Consider the following 15,630-nt stretch of genomic DNA (forward strand, 5'->3'; position numbering starts at 1 on the left):
GAGAGAGAGAGAGAATCTATGGCTGTGTACGTATCAAGTAACTAGAAATTCTGTTTGTTTATGCAGCGGAAGAATGGTGGATAATATAGGCTGGGCAATTAGCAATAACAAGTCGATCCAAACCATAGCAAGTTAGCTTGTTGGTTTAGACAATGCCCAACTTTGTATATATAGCTGCATTACAGCTGATGCCTGATGATGACTCGATGACATGCCCTCAACTTCAAATTCCCAACCAATAATAACACATGCGGGACCTCTTGCCCGTTCATTTTGTGTGGTCCGGTATTGGGATGGCTTTGAATTTGAAATCGACTAATATTTCAAGTTTTAGGCGATGTTGATCTGGTCTGATGTTATACAAGCCAAGTTTAATTTGTTGCAGTTATACAAGTATTATATCCTTTATATAATGCATGTACGTACATCTATTTGATACTCATATATCCGTCGATCTTTCTCTAAACCTTGGTCGTAAAACGTAAAGCAAATCATGAATACATAGAGAAACATATCACTCCAGTCGATCTGTGTCTTCTTGATCGACCAACCAAGAAAGTGGAGAAGGTGCATGCGAATCCGGCCAATGAGTATGTAACATACTCCATGAAACTCGTTAAACCGTGTCAAGCTTGTTACAGTAAAGGAAAGAACTCAAGAAGCAAGTAGAGGTATGGGTTACATGATCGATCGATTTCCGGCGGCCCCATGAGGCAGTAGTGAAAGTGTGAAACTGACATGCACACTCAGTTAATTTAGAGAAAGGAGAAGACAGAAGACAGAAGACAGAAGACCAAAGTCTAAGGCAAGGTAGGGACTCGTCGACGGATACAGTTGAGTTCTGATGCAATTATTGAGGGAGCTTCATTATTAGTGGGGTAAGTGATCGATCGGAGATAAAGATCGATGGACATGGAATAGAAGAAGCATTATTAAGCCATGAACGACCTTCTTTCTAGGTTATTGAAACCTGGCTTTCTCAAAACCAAGGCTTTTCCCTTTTGCCCTGGTATTATCTCTAAGCTTTTGCAAAGGAGAAACCTTGTTTATTTAATTAATTATGAGTACTCCATGCATGTTAAAGAAAAAGTTGGGATCATGATGCTTTGAAGGTTCTTGCATCTTCTGTACGCCGTACTTGGTTATGCTTAAGCATCGATGGAAATTATATACTGTACACTTAGGACGTGAACCCAGTTGTTTAATCTATTTCAGTACATGCATGAACCCCGATTGATCATTAGCTTGTTCATCATTCTGTATTCGATTCACAGGAAATTCAAAAAGGCTAGGGTAATATATTTCCTGGGTCATAAGTAAGTGGAGACAGCAGATGAACATATTTTAGGTGGTCAAATGCCAATTTGTTGAGGGCCATGGGATGACCCCTGTGCTAACGACTTGATATAGTCGTGTATATATGTAAAGCATTACACAGTCCTCAGTTCCTCACCTTTGTAGGGTTTTTATGTTTCCTCGCTAGATCTGGGTTGCTGGTCTTTTGGTTTACGAGGGTGCAACAAGTCCGGCCTAATTATAATTAGTTTGAATTGCTCGATTTAGAAGTTTGAACCCGGGAATGGTTGGACTCGGATGAGGGTTCTAGTCAAGTCGATCCAACCTGAAGTGAACTATGGAGTTTGGTGTTCATTGGTTTTAAGCTCTCTTTAACATATATGTCCAAATTAGAACAATAAATTATTGTAATAAGTTATTGTTGAAGAAAAGTAAAAGAGAGAAAATAAAGAAAAATTATATATGGCTTTCTATTAAGAACTAAAACGAATACTCCTCAGGTTACTATAGATCTTCTTTGTTATCAATTGTTTGATACTATATGTCTTTGATTTTCTAACTTCAAGGCAAAGTAAATTATTTGATAAAAGATTACAATATCTTTTCCAATATAATTGTTAATCTTAACCCTACAATTAGGAATCATATTCTAGAAGGTAAGAGATTTAAAATATTTGATAATGCTTTCTTAATTTTCTAATATATCAATTTTTAATTTTCACTAATATCTCATGTTATGTAAAGATATCAAAGAACCCGCATGTATACACACAAATTCATTCTCAAGCATGATCTCTGATAGCTCAAATTGAGTATGATGAAGACCATTATATAAAATGTGAAAATTGACGGGAGGTATATAAATTGTCTAATCATACATAATAAGCTCGCATCACATTTTTTGTCGATAATTTATTCATGACACGATTGCCGAGCATCATCCGGGATGAATTTTCAATAATCATATCACATGCATAGTGTGATGGGGTTCCTAATGTATCAATTTCTATAATATGTAGTGATGGTACAAATATTATTTTATCAAAATTAGATTTGTCCTTCCACCATTAATTTAGCTAAATAAAACAAGAAAAAAAAATCAAAACTGAATATTCGCTAGGAAAAAAAAACAATTTGAAGCCGAATCGTGTGGGTAAAAAAAAAAACGAGCTAATAAGGAAATAAGTCTCAAACCCAAAAACTCATGAGTGAGAGAGGTAAAGTTACAAGCTTTGATTGGAAATTGGAAATTTGAGGTGCGTAACTTTGTTTCAAAGTCCACCAATAAGATTTTTTCTTTGGTCCTTAATTGTTACCCACAGTACGTTTCGGTAACAACAATTTAGCTAAAATTCAGAAAAATAAAGCTGGATATTCCTCATTAATTTAGCTAAAGGAAACGAGGGTAGAAAAATAGAGAATGGCAATTAATTTCCCAATATTAAGGCAGAATAAAATTTGTGATAAAGAGATTGCAAAATCTTTTTCTGATCAATTAAGCATCGTAATATATTTACTCAAATATTTAGGAATCAAATTACTTCCTATTACATGCACACCTAATTAATACTTCCTAATATAATCATACAACTTGATACTACTTCGTATACAGGGGTTTATACTCTTCCTTTACAGAGCTTTGAGTCATGGCTAAAACAAACAATAACAATGTTCTATCTTCCTCCGTGGTTGAACTAAACAATAGCAATGAACTGCCACCAGTGAAGAAGACCAAAGGCCGAAGAAGGGTGGAAATCAAGAAGGTGGAAGCAGCTAGCAACCGCCATGTCACATTCTCAAAGCGCAAGAAGGGCCTTTTCAACAAGGCAGCAGAGCTAAGCCTCTTGACCGGCGCAGAAACCGCCGCAATAGTAGTATCTGGCAATGGCAGGATGTTTGGCTTCGGTAGCTCCAGTTGTGACGCCGTCATCCACCGTTACCTTACAGAGAGCAACCCTCAAGTAGCATTGGAGTCAGATCGTCGCAACAAAAACGTTAACATCGCCGTGAACTCTGCGCATTTGGCAAAGCTAAGGCAGCAGTTATTGGAGGCCCGGAGGCAGCTGGAAGAGGAGAAGAAGCGAGCCACAATGATTCAACAAAGGAAACAGGAGGCGGGAGGGGCTGTACCAGCCAAGTTGTGGTGGGAGGAGGAGATGATGGATCAAAGTCCGAAGGAGTTAGAGAGTTACTCTGAGGCGTTGCATAGGCTGAAGAGTGATGTGGAGAGGAGAGCTCAACAGAAGATTATGAATCTTCCATGCAGCTATACGTCGCTAATGGATGGTAGAGTTGCCATAGGTGAGAATTACATGAATAATAATAATAGCAATATGAAGAATATGTAGTTGAATTTATCATAGTCTTGAATCCTGACTTTGTTACTCTTTCATCATATTTTTACGGTTTTTGCTTTTTTTTTTTACTGGAAAATTGTAAAGAACTATGTCAGATTTTTACTATTAATTTGGTGCTAGCTCTAGCTATCATGGATTTTTGTGGTAGTAGTTTTGCTTTTGCGATTACTTCATTGGAAACTGAGGCGCGATCTTCACATACATCTCATCTCTACCTTGATTGTCATGCATCTAATCCTTGGTCATATAGTAGTGAAAACAACAATCAAAATCAATGACTGAATGAAAACGAGTCCAAGATTCTTTCTCCTTAAAATTCTTATACTGGAATGGTTTCCACTGCCTCATCAGACCAACTAACCAAGTACATCAATATTGACCTTTCAATTACTCGATCAGTTTTCTTAATTACATCCATTACAGTGCCCATAATTGGATCCACAGCCATAGCAAAATTCGAATCCACACCTATTAGAAAGAAAAAAGATAAGAATATTTACATGTTATCAAAACTCAGAACTTCAGGAGTATATATGTTCATATTCAAATCGACAATCTAATGATATATAAGATACATACAAGCGTTTAATGCTAACCTGCAAGTAATGTGTGAGCAACCAGCAGTCTTTTCCACATAGAACTTGCACCTTGGGCATCTCCTCCATTGCTTCTGATGAGCAAGCTCCATCACCATGATGTCTTCCCTCCCTCTTTCATCCTTACTCAACTGCTGAAACTCGCTACAATCAATCCCGGCATGCCACACAACCCTGCATTGAGCACAAAAGAGTCTGCGACAGTTGGGGCACTCCGAAACAGTCACAACCTCCCCTCCATCATCCACAAGCATCATTGAGCAGTCCTTAAAAGGGCAGTAAAATCTGTCTGAAGCCAGAAACAAGGATTCACAAAGCGCACTTTCCCATCTTTCAAACACTTGCTGAGGAATAAATGACCTGCATGACTGTGGCTCCAATACCTCTTTGCATTTCACATCAGGACACTTAACCATTGAAATGTTCTCCTGAATCTTAGTCGCAACATACCTTCCAATGCAATCAGTGCAGAATGAGTGGTTGCAGCTATTGTTTGTGAACATTTCTCCACTTGGTTTCACATCCATACAGATCATGCAGAAGCTTCCAGAGCCAGAAGATTGTCCCCTCAGTATTTCAAAGGGTGTTTTTACTTCAAATTGGTCAATACTAATTGGGACTTTGGAGGAAGAGATTGCAGATGACATGAGAGCCTCTTGAAGCTGCAACTCCTGGGCATATTTCTCATCACAGATGGGAAATACTTCTTCGTCATCATAGAGAGCCGAGAAGTAGAAATCATCAACCAAATGATGATCATCAGAAGTATTAGGATGAGAGATGCTTGATGATGCCCCATCCATTTTTCTCTGATTCAGAATGGAAAATGGCTTTAGTTGGAGTCCAACATTTTTGGTTTAACATAATGCATGTTAGTGTTTTTGAAGAGTCTCAATTTCCTTTGGTGCAATGGATTGGTCGTATTCTGAAAGGCTTTAGCCATTAATGGATTAATGATCGAGTCTCTGGCCGTTGAGAAGCTTCCCAATTTCCCAAGAAGTTGTACCGTTTTTAATTATTTCCCCTCGTGAAGAAACTTTTACCATAATGTTTTTGCATTTCCCTAGTGCAACTCACTCCTTGTTGTGAGCAAAGACCAGAGTCTAAGAAACTTGCATTTCTAATCCCACTTTAGTTTTCAAAAACCAGATTTTAATTCTTTTTCTTAAAAATGATCTTGGAACTTACATATCAGGTGTATTTGCTATATATATTCATTCTGTAGACTTATCAATATAACCTTAAATGCATCAAGTTATTGAACAAAGCTCCTGGTTCGTCACAAAAGGTTCAGAAAGGAAGCTATGTTATAGGAAGATCACACACCGACGAGATGGAGGACCCTGATGGAGATGGGAGGCAAGAAACCGGCGTCACTGGATAAAGGAGTGCAAACCAACAGCGTTGTCCTCCCTAACCAATACATATGCAAGAAAAGGCTTTTGGGACAGAGAAAGTAGGAACATATATCAAGGGAGAGAGGTTATAGGCTGGTATAATCATAATCATTAATCTTTCATTACACTACATCAGTCATATGTTAACATAACATAGAGATACTCGGATTTATATTACAACGACCCTCTGAATCATGGGATTTATCAACTATCAACCACAAACCCCCTCTCCCCAAAGGAAAAGCAACAACGAAAACAAAAAAAGGCAATGAGGACAGATTTCCCTCCCGTAATAAAATGTCTACACTAACTACTTAACTAGTATGAGCTCTACTACACTTGCTGTTTTCTAAATTTGTCCCTCCCCCCATCTTCGGTCTCCTATCTTTTACTTTACCATCACTGCATTTGAGGCCTAATGAACGTAGCAACTGAGGCCTAATGAATACATGCAAATCCCAATCCCGAACAAATTATAAATCTCATGGCGGACAGGAGGGAAGCAACCTTCGAATCAGAGAGCCAAATGCAAAAGAATATGTTATCATTATAATGGAGCAAAACTGAATTACAGTGGCCGTGATAGTGTTGAGCCTTGGGGAAATCCATTTGTGACTTTCTGCGGTTTCTTCTTGAAGTTGCTAATACTGCAATGTGGACAAATGTATTCCAGCCCATCTGTTTTTGCATAATCCTGCAAGTTCATAACAAAAATTTCACAAAAATGGCACTCGTACTTTTGAACAGCCAAAGAGTTGGTTTCACAATCGCAATGTGTGCTTGAAAAAAGTACCTTAAAGGCACCGAGACCCTGCCTTCTGTCACAGCCAAAGTGGGCCCACTCACCACATATTCCGCAGTTTACCCAATCCCCTGCTGCGCTACTGTAGGCCAGTTTCCAATCTCAGTGTAAGAATACATTAAATAATATTCAATGCTGCAGCAGTAAAATAACAAGCCATACTAACCTGTGACACAATAAGCAACACTCTCCATCTACATCATCATGAGCCAACTCATATTCAAGAAGGTAGGTTTCGTAATGTCTTTTAAGTGTATTTCCAACACCCTGTGAAAACAAGAATCAGATATACCTGTCATTACAATGTTCAGATCTACTGAACCGTTTCCATAAAGGAGTAGCAAGCATATTTGTAATTCTCCAGTTGTCAATACACTCTTTTGCATATTTGAAGAAGTATCTGGTTTAAAGGGTAACAGCTTCTCTCTCAAAGCCTCAACAGCTTCACATTTTTTTTAGTACAATGGGGGGCAGAGGCCCAAACTGTTTCACATCTTTGCTCCCCTCAAATGAATGTTACGGTCATAGAATATTCTAAAACTGTGAAACAAGAGAAAACAGAGTTATAACGACATACAGTCATTCTATTGGTCATTGTGTAGTTACGCATCTTCGAGAAGATCTGTCCTTTCCAGTTGATCCCATTTCCAACATGAAAGCCTCCTCTGGTAACCACCTGAGAAACACCTTAATTTTTTCAGCAACTAATGTTTCCAATTTCCAACTTCTATTAATCAACGCCTCAGCAAGTGAAACGTAAATCCTTGTCAACAAATGTCAATCACCTCTTTATACAAGTTGTAGAGGTCAAGACGCTTTCCATTCAGAATGGCATCCGGAAACTCAGTCAGTCCACCCTGTGGAATGAGTCGACTATGTCCACGGAGAATTAGAAACTGCATTACATCCTTCAAAAACTCCTCCTGTGGAAGGAAAATAAGAAAGAATGAAAAAAGATGTAAGCCTACAGTGACAGGAAAACAGACACAAACCCAAAAGTACATTATTATCGTGAGTAAGAGATCTAGAACTCAGAAAACTCTTCTAATCCACGTTTTATTTTCACAAATTCTTCCAAATGGCAATCACATCTTTTGAAATTACTCTGAGAAAAAAAAAAAAATACCGCACAGCATTTATTACATTATTTTGTTTTCAACAGACTTACCCACTCTTATTGACAAGTATTTTAATCAATGACTTATCTAAAATTTTTTTCCTACATGCTTTCGTCTTACAAGTAACTTAAATATTTACATGAGATAAATATTGGAGGGCTAATATATCCATGTCATAAAATTTTATCACGGTTGTGTGTACGTGCATATAATCTGAATGCTAGTTATTCATAAAAAGGATTTTGACTAGAACATAACTCACCTCTAAGCAAGAATGTATTGGGCCTCGACCACAACCATGCTTCTTTAAAGGAAGAGGATTCAAGGAAATAATCTGCTTTGCCTGAGATGAGCTGGAGTATGACTTTCGTTGCGTAGTAGGAGTCAATCCAACAATATTGAGCTTTGTGGGTGGAACAGGAGGCAGATGAGCCTTCACCACCTGGCTGCCATCATGCCCATTAACCTCAGAAATTCCAGAAAATGGTGTCATTTTAGGACGACGAACATGAGGAATGGGCCGCATGGCTGCTGTTTTTAATCTTTGTCTGGCTGGGAGTAAGGGTGTGCTAAATCCATTCACTGCTCCAAGTGCTTTCTCATTCTCTTCTACTTTAGAAGCAGCAAGATTTGGAAGCCCCTGCCTATTACGAAAGCCTGGTATTGCCTCTTGGCACAGGCGAGATCTCTTCTTACTAGGAGCAGGTGGTCTCAACCAAGCAGGAGGGGTGCTAAGAAATAAGTCATTTAACTGACTATCTTTCGTTCGACTTGAACAGAAGAAAAGAAGGCGGTCAGCATCATCTTTCTCAAAAGAAGCAACAGGTAACCCCTGAATGCTGGCGATTCCAAGTGAAACTAAACTACGATACGAAACATCAGGTGCAAGCTGCCTCAAAACCTGAATATACAGCCAGAATGAATATGGAAGTCACATACAATTCAAAAGAAGCACTGCTTGTTTTCATTCTACCTTTCAACCTAAATGATGATGGAAACTGAAGATCCAAGAGATCCATGTAAATATATACAGCCAGAATGAATATGGAAGTCACATACAATTCAAAAGAAGCACTGCTTGTTTTCATTCTACCTTTCTACCTAAATGATGATGGAAACTGAAGATCCAAGAGATCCATGTAAATATGAGTATACTGTACCCCCTCATTTAATTGAGCTATTGAACAATTTTTGCAATTCTAATGTAATAACCGCACTAGATTAAACTTCAACTTTCACAAGCTTTATTTTTAGGCATGGGAATCAGATAGGCAGTACAGTTTTAACCAGAAGAGCTCAAATTATTAATTCAAGGTTCTTCAATGTTTGGTGCCTCAACAATTCCTTCACATACTAAAATGTTCACCACCGATCATGCAATAAAAGACCAAGATAAAGAGCAAGTAGGCAAATAACCTGTGAAGCCCATACAGGAACCTTCATGCTAACTTCAAATACGGTAGCTCCACAGGCAATTGCGGCAGATTTTCGTGGTTCCACTAAAGGTAATTTGTTTCTGTCATTGTTGGGGACCGCATGTACTAGTTGATTTATTTCAATGACCTCATGCTTTATATGATTCTCCAAGAGCTGAAATAAACAGGTTGCAATGTGTAAAAGTGAAATACAAAGAAAGATGAAAAAGGCAGATAGTCTTAATAGCAGAGTTTAGCCTCACAAGTTTGACCAAGTTACCTGATCATCGAAGCAAGTTTGTGCGCTACCCGAGACAAGAAGTGATATGTGAGCAGAACTACAAGTTGATATATCACACCGCATAGTCACAACACCGCGAGAAAATGTGCCAGCCTGAAGAGGTGGCGGAGGAGCACTGCAGACATAAAGGAAGGCAGTCAGTTTATTATTCTGTATGTTGTTAAGGCCATAACATATCCTCTTTGTGGAAGAAGAGTAAAAAGTAAAAAGCAACATAAGAATTCGAAGTTTTTTTTTCTTGGGTATTCATGCTCAGTGTGTTAATGTTTGATGTGCCCAAATGCATCACATGCAGCGCGTACTTGACACCTACTATCATTGATATAAATGTGTAAATAAAATTAATTTAATTAATAAATATGTTAACAAATGTCCGTTGGCTTTCAAACAATAAGATGATGTCAACCAGTATTAAATTAATATATTGCATGCAACCTCGACAGAGGAAAAATACAAAGAAACCACAATATTCATTAGTCATTTACAAGATCCAACATACCTAAACTTGCCATGGAGCTTGCTTCCACGCATCTGGAACAGGATAAAAAGAAATGACGAAAAATTAGAACTCCTTGCACCGTGATGATAAAATCAGCCATAATATCTAAGGCAAAACTAATCGACTTTGATTCCTTTTCACAAGACAATACTTGATTTGGGAATACCAGGCAGTTCTCATCATAGCAAGATGAAACAAATAGAATAATGAAACGTATAATTACAACAAAACCAGCCAAAGATCATCCCACTTACTTCTATGTTTAAAAGGGCATTGAGACCATCCTCCAACGGTTCTAATATGCCTGCATCCTGAAAATAAGTCAACCAATAAGTATGGTATCCAAAGTGTTTAGAATGAAGTTATCAGTGCCACCGTGTAGTCTACTCCACTAGTATATACATACATGTGTTTGCAAGTAAAAACAATCCAAACATTGGTAGAAAGAGTTAGATCTGAGCTTACCAATGTGGAGGGCTGCCCACAAACAAGAAATCTCAAGCTCACATCATCATCGTGTATCTTTATAGCTGGAAGGGAACCCGTAGCACCTTCTTCGTCTTCCTCCATATCTGCTTCAGGGGGGTCGACACTGATTTTCAAATGCTCACCGAGAATGCATGGGCCCAGCTCAGCACTGGGTTTATCTAAGTTCACACGAACAACATGGTCGTTTTGAACACAGTAAAGCCTAAAGGAAGCATGCGCGAGTTGGAAAGCATCCCACGTATGAGTTGATGAACTGAAATAAAAAAATAAGATCAACATCAACTGTAAGTCAAGCCTTTGAGTGTTAGTACAGAATATAGTGGCATAAAGAAGTCACAGTTCAGGTTCAAGCATGAGTGCATAACAATCCATGCCAGCTAAATCAATAAACTTCCTGTTGGCATTTAGTGTTTAATTTACCTACATATCTGTTCAAACCATGATTTCTAAAAATGGTATGGCTATGCACATAACCAAAAGAATAGAAGATAAGTACCTTTGTACTACTGAAAGTAAAGCATGTCGAAAGTGGCAAGCAGCATAAGTAGAAATTGCATCTTTCCAATATATCACGTAAGGAATTCCCTGCAGATGTACGATATATAAATACAGGTATGCTCTGAACAATAACAAAAAGGGCTTGCAGTTACTCCATGCCCTTGTTCTAGGTGATTCCTCATATTAAACAGCTGGAAGTATATTGAACGAGCCTCACTACATTTACCTTTGATTGAAGTGCCACTGCCAATTCTTCTCCATTTGGAACCTCCAAATAAACCTGCATACAGAGGTATGAAATATGAAATGAAGCTGGGTGAGAAGCCAAACCAACTTAAGTACATTACAGAGAACGGAACAAAAATCATCAACTATAATTGAGGAAATGAAATGCAGCAATCTGCAATAGACCGTATCCCACCTCACTAGCATACCTACCCCTTGGTTGTTAATATTTTGTCAAATGACTCGCCCGGAGTTAAAGACCACATGGTCACTTAATTTACAGAGAAGAACAATAATGAATCAAATTTACCCCATAAGCAGCTGTGGTTTTCTTATAATACATCTGACATAGTTACAGAGAGAATAGAGTCCACACACACAATTATCAAGAAAACAAGTTAAAACATTTCGCGAGTTCTTAATACTTACAGTTGTAGGCAATGTAGCATCAAAGATGTCAGACATAGATTCAGCAGTTGACAAGTAGGCATCTCTCCACACAAGAGGACCAACTTCATCATTCTCAAGCTGCTCTCCTTGCAAGTAAACAAGATTCGGCTTATACGATTCAAGCAATTTACAAAACTCCTCTTCACTCGGGTTAGTCAGAGTTTGAACCTACATTCAAAGAGTTATACATTGTAAAATTAGAAACTAAACTAAAACATCCAATGCACCTAATAAGCTAAGAACATAAACATGCTTCTGCTAACCGATACTCACCTCCAAACGACCTGATGATACCAACTCCGGGAACGGGTACCTCAGCTTATCCTCCGGGGTCTCCTTACCACGTTTATCTTCTGAAATCTCTCCACAAGTAACCACAAGCACACTACAAGTTCCCTGAGCATGAAACATTGTTTCCCTCAAGGCCCCCAACAGAGAGTTGGCAACAGCAAACAAGCTCAGGCTCCTCACACAAGACTTAAAAGCCCCAAAACCATCACATCTCCCACTCCACACCACTGAGACAAAGCCTCAATTCCCAACTTCCCGATCAAAATTCCCAACTCCAATTCAAGTAAGTACAACCAAATCTACTGAGAATGATCAACTCCCAGAAACCAAAATCTCTAAACAAACCCAATATGCAATAGCAACAAGATCCAGAACCCAAAACACAGCAGACACCCAATAATGGTAAAATTAACAAACTTTATGCCACTAAAACAACAAATTGGGGAAAAAGCCCCCAACTTTGAATCCCAGAAAACTTGAAATTGGGAAAACAAGGGAGACCCAGATGAGAAAACGTTGAAAAATCAAAGGAAAACTCACCAGACCCAGAAGAATGAAGAACAGAAAAAAGTGAAAGAGACCCAGATGAGGAAATTGAGGAACTTGAACAACCCAGAAGAGAATGGCGAAGAAGAATCACAAATAAAAGCACAAGTTAAAGGTATGAAAAGAGAACCCTAGGGCCGTAAAATCCAAATCCCAAAAAGAAATTCGTATAAAACCCCAACCTTCCCTTGTAATAAGAATTAATTTATTTATCTGTTTCTGTCCAATGTATCCTCTCTAATTCTAATTCTAATTCTAATTCTAATTCACCACCAACATTAAAATCACAAAGGATTGCTTCCACAGTCACCACCAAAATTTTGAGAACAATTTTTATTAAATCAAAAAGGTAATTAATATTCCCATTTGTTAAATAGGTGGGTGTGTGTCAGAAAGAAACTTATGCAATCCTCACAATTCCAAACCTCAAAAGGTCAAACACCATCAAAAACATACAATTCAAAGTCTCCAACCCAAAAACTCATGAGTGAGAGTGAGATAGAGGTAAAGTTACAAGCTTTGATTGCAAACTTGAAGTGGGTAACTTTGTTTCAAAGTCCCCCATTAAGATTTTTCTTGGTCCTTTTTTTTATTGTTACCCACAAGATTCGGTAACAACAACAACAGCAACATTACTGTTTTTGTTGCGGTCGTGTTCGGTGTTCCTAAACACGATCAAAGCAAAGCCCAGGACTTGTTTACTCTAGTTGTGTTTCCTTTTGGTTTTTGGCATTAATCTAATTCGATTTTTCTGTTGATGATTTTTGTTTAAGACTTTAAGGTTTGTATTATTTGTGATTCAACGTTTGGTTTGGTTTGGTTTGTTGAGGTTAGTTTATGATTGGGTGCATGAGGCCATGATCAAATAAGAGAGCTTGATCAAAGCTCATCCAATTCCCAGTCTCCATCAACATCTGGCTTCACACGTGCGCGCGTGACTGCACACGCCGTTTTTACCGAGGTGCTTGGTCTTTTTTGTGTTTTGCTGGAAAATAAGCCATTTTTGTTTGTACGAATCTTTGGAAATCAAGGCCAATGGGAGTAAATTCGCCGACCTAGAGCATGAGCTTCATCCCAGCTAGAAATCAAGCAACAATAATGGTTTGGAAATCTGTCACCTTTTCTCTACCAAACTCTCTCTGGGATTTTCTGAATAATAATTGCCCAAAGGGAAAAATGCCACAGGGATGATAACTATGTATACATGCTGATGAACAGTGCAAGAGAATGTGTTGCATGCACTATATATCCATTAGAGATCTCAATTTGCAATCAAGTTATGATCTTCGAATCTTCAATCGAAGACATTTGATTAATCAGATGAAACTAATTCAATCATTTGAATAAGGGATACGAGTTTTATCGATCAATGGTTTCTACGAGAAAGAAAACTTCCATATTATGAATCATTGAAACATATATTACTCTGGCAGTAATTTTCGAGAGATGTTATACAACGCGGTAGGGAGAAGACTTCATCCACGAAGATATCAATTCATAATGCTCATACCATCTAGTGGAACAATAGGAAAAACCCTAGAGAGAAAAACTTGAGAGCGTTGCTTGGTGGGACTGTGCTTGTCTCATTGCGCCTTTGTGTTGGCTTGGCCGTTGATTTAGCTAGTGCACCGCGCGTGCGGTTGGACGAGATCTAGTGTCTGTGGGCAAACCCTTTACATGGCGACTGAGGCATGGAGGTCTCTGGCCTGTTCTCCTATAAGGCCCAACTGCACCAGGGCATTGCATCTCGTGGTGAGGTGAGATCGATGTTGGGCAGATCTATGGTGCTGCGAAGGGTCTGATGTCCAGGCCTCACGAGTAGGTGATGGTGGACTAACGGCGGAGCAACGGTGGTAGAGTTTCAACATCGTTGATTGTGATGGGAGCGCTGGCAAATGGTGTAGGAGTAACATCGGCTTGAGCGTGAGGATTGGAGGCCGCCTGCTTTGAGTCTCTGGTCTGAGCTCTGCATTGGGTTGGTGGATGATTTGGGATTGGCTTTGGGCTTAGGTTCCTAATCGTTTTTTACTTACAATTATGAATTATGTGTTTTTAGTATTTACTTTTAGTTTAGGCTAAGGTTGCTTGCGAGTTTAAGACATTATCTTAGTTATTGAGCTTTGCCCTGTTACTAGGGTTTTTGAAGTTTGAGATTGCCCCCTCTGCATAAGGATTCCCGGAAGGGGTCAAATAAGTTAGGTTGAGCATTGATACATGTTTAATGATTGTGTCTTGGTGGCTGATTACTTAGTTCGATTACTATACCAAGACAATTTGGTTTGAACAAACCAAAACAAAATGATACTGCAATATATATATATAGGGCCCTTCTACTAAGGGATTCTTTTTTTTTACATATATGAGGGATCAAGCATTAGACCTACTTTTCAATCTTAACCGTTCAGTTTTTAGGTCCTAATATGTAGATCACTTTTGCAAAATTTCATTCAAATTGGTGATCGTTAAGGTGTTCAAAACTGCGAATTAAAATTATAGGCATGAACGGTTCAGGTTTGATTTCAGTTAGTTCGAAGCCTTAACGATCACCAAATGGGATGAAATTTTGCAGAAATGATCTACATATATACATCTAAATATTGAACGGTTAAGATTGAAAAATGTGATTGAAAAGTTGGCATAATACTTGATCCCTCATATATGTCAAAAAAAAGGATCCCTTAGTAGAAGGGCCCTGTATATCTATATATATCCCAAAGTCTACCATGGTCAAATATAAAACCACTGTTAAAATTGTCTAGACGTCTAAGACCTCAATTGGTGTACCTTTTGACAAATAAAAAACAGCAACCTATAACCACTTAAGACCATAAATAGGGTGAGTGAGCGAAACTCATCATTGAATGCAAAAAACATAAAAACTAACCCTCATTGAAAGGGGCATCATTCTCTAGCTCCTTTGCTAGACTCCTGATCACAGTCTTCAAAGATGGACTCAGTTTTGGTTTATTTTGATGACCACGAGGATCATCCCTCATCTTAGGCACCTTCGCAATAGTGAGGTCCATATCGGTAATAGAAAGACCCGCCACCAAAAGCATTTGGAGCAGAAGTAGACCCTTCCCCTGCCATAATAGCACCACCTACCTTCGCTGCATCGGGATAGTAGTAGCACAAATCTTTATTTAGTGATCGTTATAGGGATAATCAATAGGTCTGCGATTCTATTATTCTATACGATAAACTGCCATCTTGTAGCACCACCACGACACTGATTCTTTTTCCTCTTCCGAGCCCCCCAACCCCCCCCCATGATGAATAAGTGGAAAGATCTTTATAGAAGTCTATGTTCAAAAAAACCAAAGAGTTAATTTTTATAATACATATATATA

The 15,630-nt window shown here is 38.5% G+C and overlaps 3 protein-coding genes across 3 annotated transcripts; 1 reads left to right on the forward strand and 2 right to left on the reverse strand.

The window, feature by feature from the left end:
- Nucleotides 1-2,942: 2,942 nt before the first annotated feature.
- Nucleotides 2,943-3,644, forward strand: LOC101296416 (agamous-like MADS-box protein AGL62-like). The gene has a single exon (XM_004305733.1). It carries the CDS (start codon nt 2,943-2,945, stop codon nt 3,642-3,644), a length of 702 nt encoding a protein of 233 aa, XP_004305781.1.
- A 413-nt stretch (nt 3,645-4,057) lies between these two features.
- LOC101296700 (probable E3 ubiquitin-protein ligase RNF217-like) lies at nt 4,058-5,117 on the reverse strand. The gene is made up of 2 exons (XM_004305734.1): nt 4,250-5,117; nt 4,058-4,121 (listed from the first exon to the last, which is right to left on the reverse strand). The coding sequence occupies exons 1-2, from the start codon at nt 5,050-5,052 to the stop codon at nt 4,058-4,060; spliced, it is 867 nt and encodes a 288-aa protein (XP_004305782.1). The 5' UTR covers nt 5,053-5,117.
- A 622-nt stretch (nt 5,118-5,739) lies between these two features.
- LOC101291643 (AT-rich interactive domain-containing protein 4-like) lies at nt 5,740-11,887 on the reverse strand. Its single transcript, XM_004303699.1, has 15 exons — nt 11,717-11,887; nt 11,423-11,611; nt 10,995-11,048; nt 10,767-10,855; nt 10,247-10,523; nt 10,036-10,092; nt 9,782-9,813; nt 9,262-9,397; nt 8,983-9,156; nt 7,829-8,467; nt 7,234-7,371; nt 7,026-7,124; nt 6,615-6,715; nt 6,440-6,530; nt 5,740-6,340 (listed from the first exon to the last, which is right to left on the reverse strand). The coding sequence occupies exons 1-15, from the start codon at nt 11,852-11,854 to the stop codon at nt 6,215-6,217; spliced, it is 2,340 nt and encodes a 779-aa protein (XP_004303747.1). The 5' UTR covers nt 11,855-11,887; the 3' UTR covers nt 5,740-6,214.
- Nucleotides 11,888-15,630: the final 3,743 nt, after the last annotated feature.

The sequence above is a fragment of the Fragaria vesca genome, linkage group LG6 (genome assembly GCF_000184155.1).
Source record: "Fragaria vesca subsp. vesca linkage group LG6, FraVesHawaii_1.0, whole genome shotgun sequence".
Lineage (NCBI taxonomy): Eukaryota > Viridiplantae > Streptophyta > Magnoliopsida > Rosales > Rosaceae > Fragaria > Fragaria vesca.

What these genes read in the sequence shown, in the direction of transcription:
- LOC101296416 (XM_004305733.1), top strand. Translation starts at nt 2,943, where the DNA reads ATGGCTAAAACAAACAATAACAATGTTCTATCTTCCTCCGTGGTTGAA.
- LOC101296700 (XM_004305734.1), bottom strand. Translation starts at nt 5,052, where the DNA reads ATGGATGGGGCATCATCAAGCATCTCTCATCCTAATACTTCTGATGAT. An exon ending in TGCTCACACATTACTTGCAG is followed by an intron (nt 4,122 to 4,249) that starts GTTAGCATTAAA and finishes TCTTTCTAATAG; the next exon opens with GTGTGGATTCGAATTTTGCT.
- LOC101291643 (XM_004303699.1), bottom strand. Translation starts at nt 11,854, where the DNA reads ATGTTTCATGCTCAGGGAACTTGTAGTGTGCTTGTGGTTACTTGTGGA. An exon ending in GTGGGCAGCCCTCCACATTG is followed by an intron (nt 10,093 to 10,246) that starts GTAAGCTCAGAT and finishes ACTTATTTTCAG; the next exon opens with GATGCAGGCATATTAGAACC. An exon ending in AGGGTCTCGGTGCCTTTAAG is followed by an intron (nt 6,341 to 6,439) that starts GTACTTTTTTCA and finishes ATGAACTTGCAG; the next exon opens with GATTATGCAAAAACAGATGG.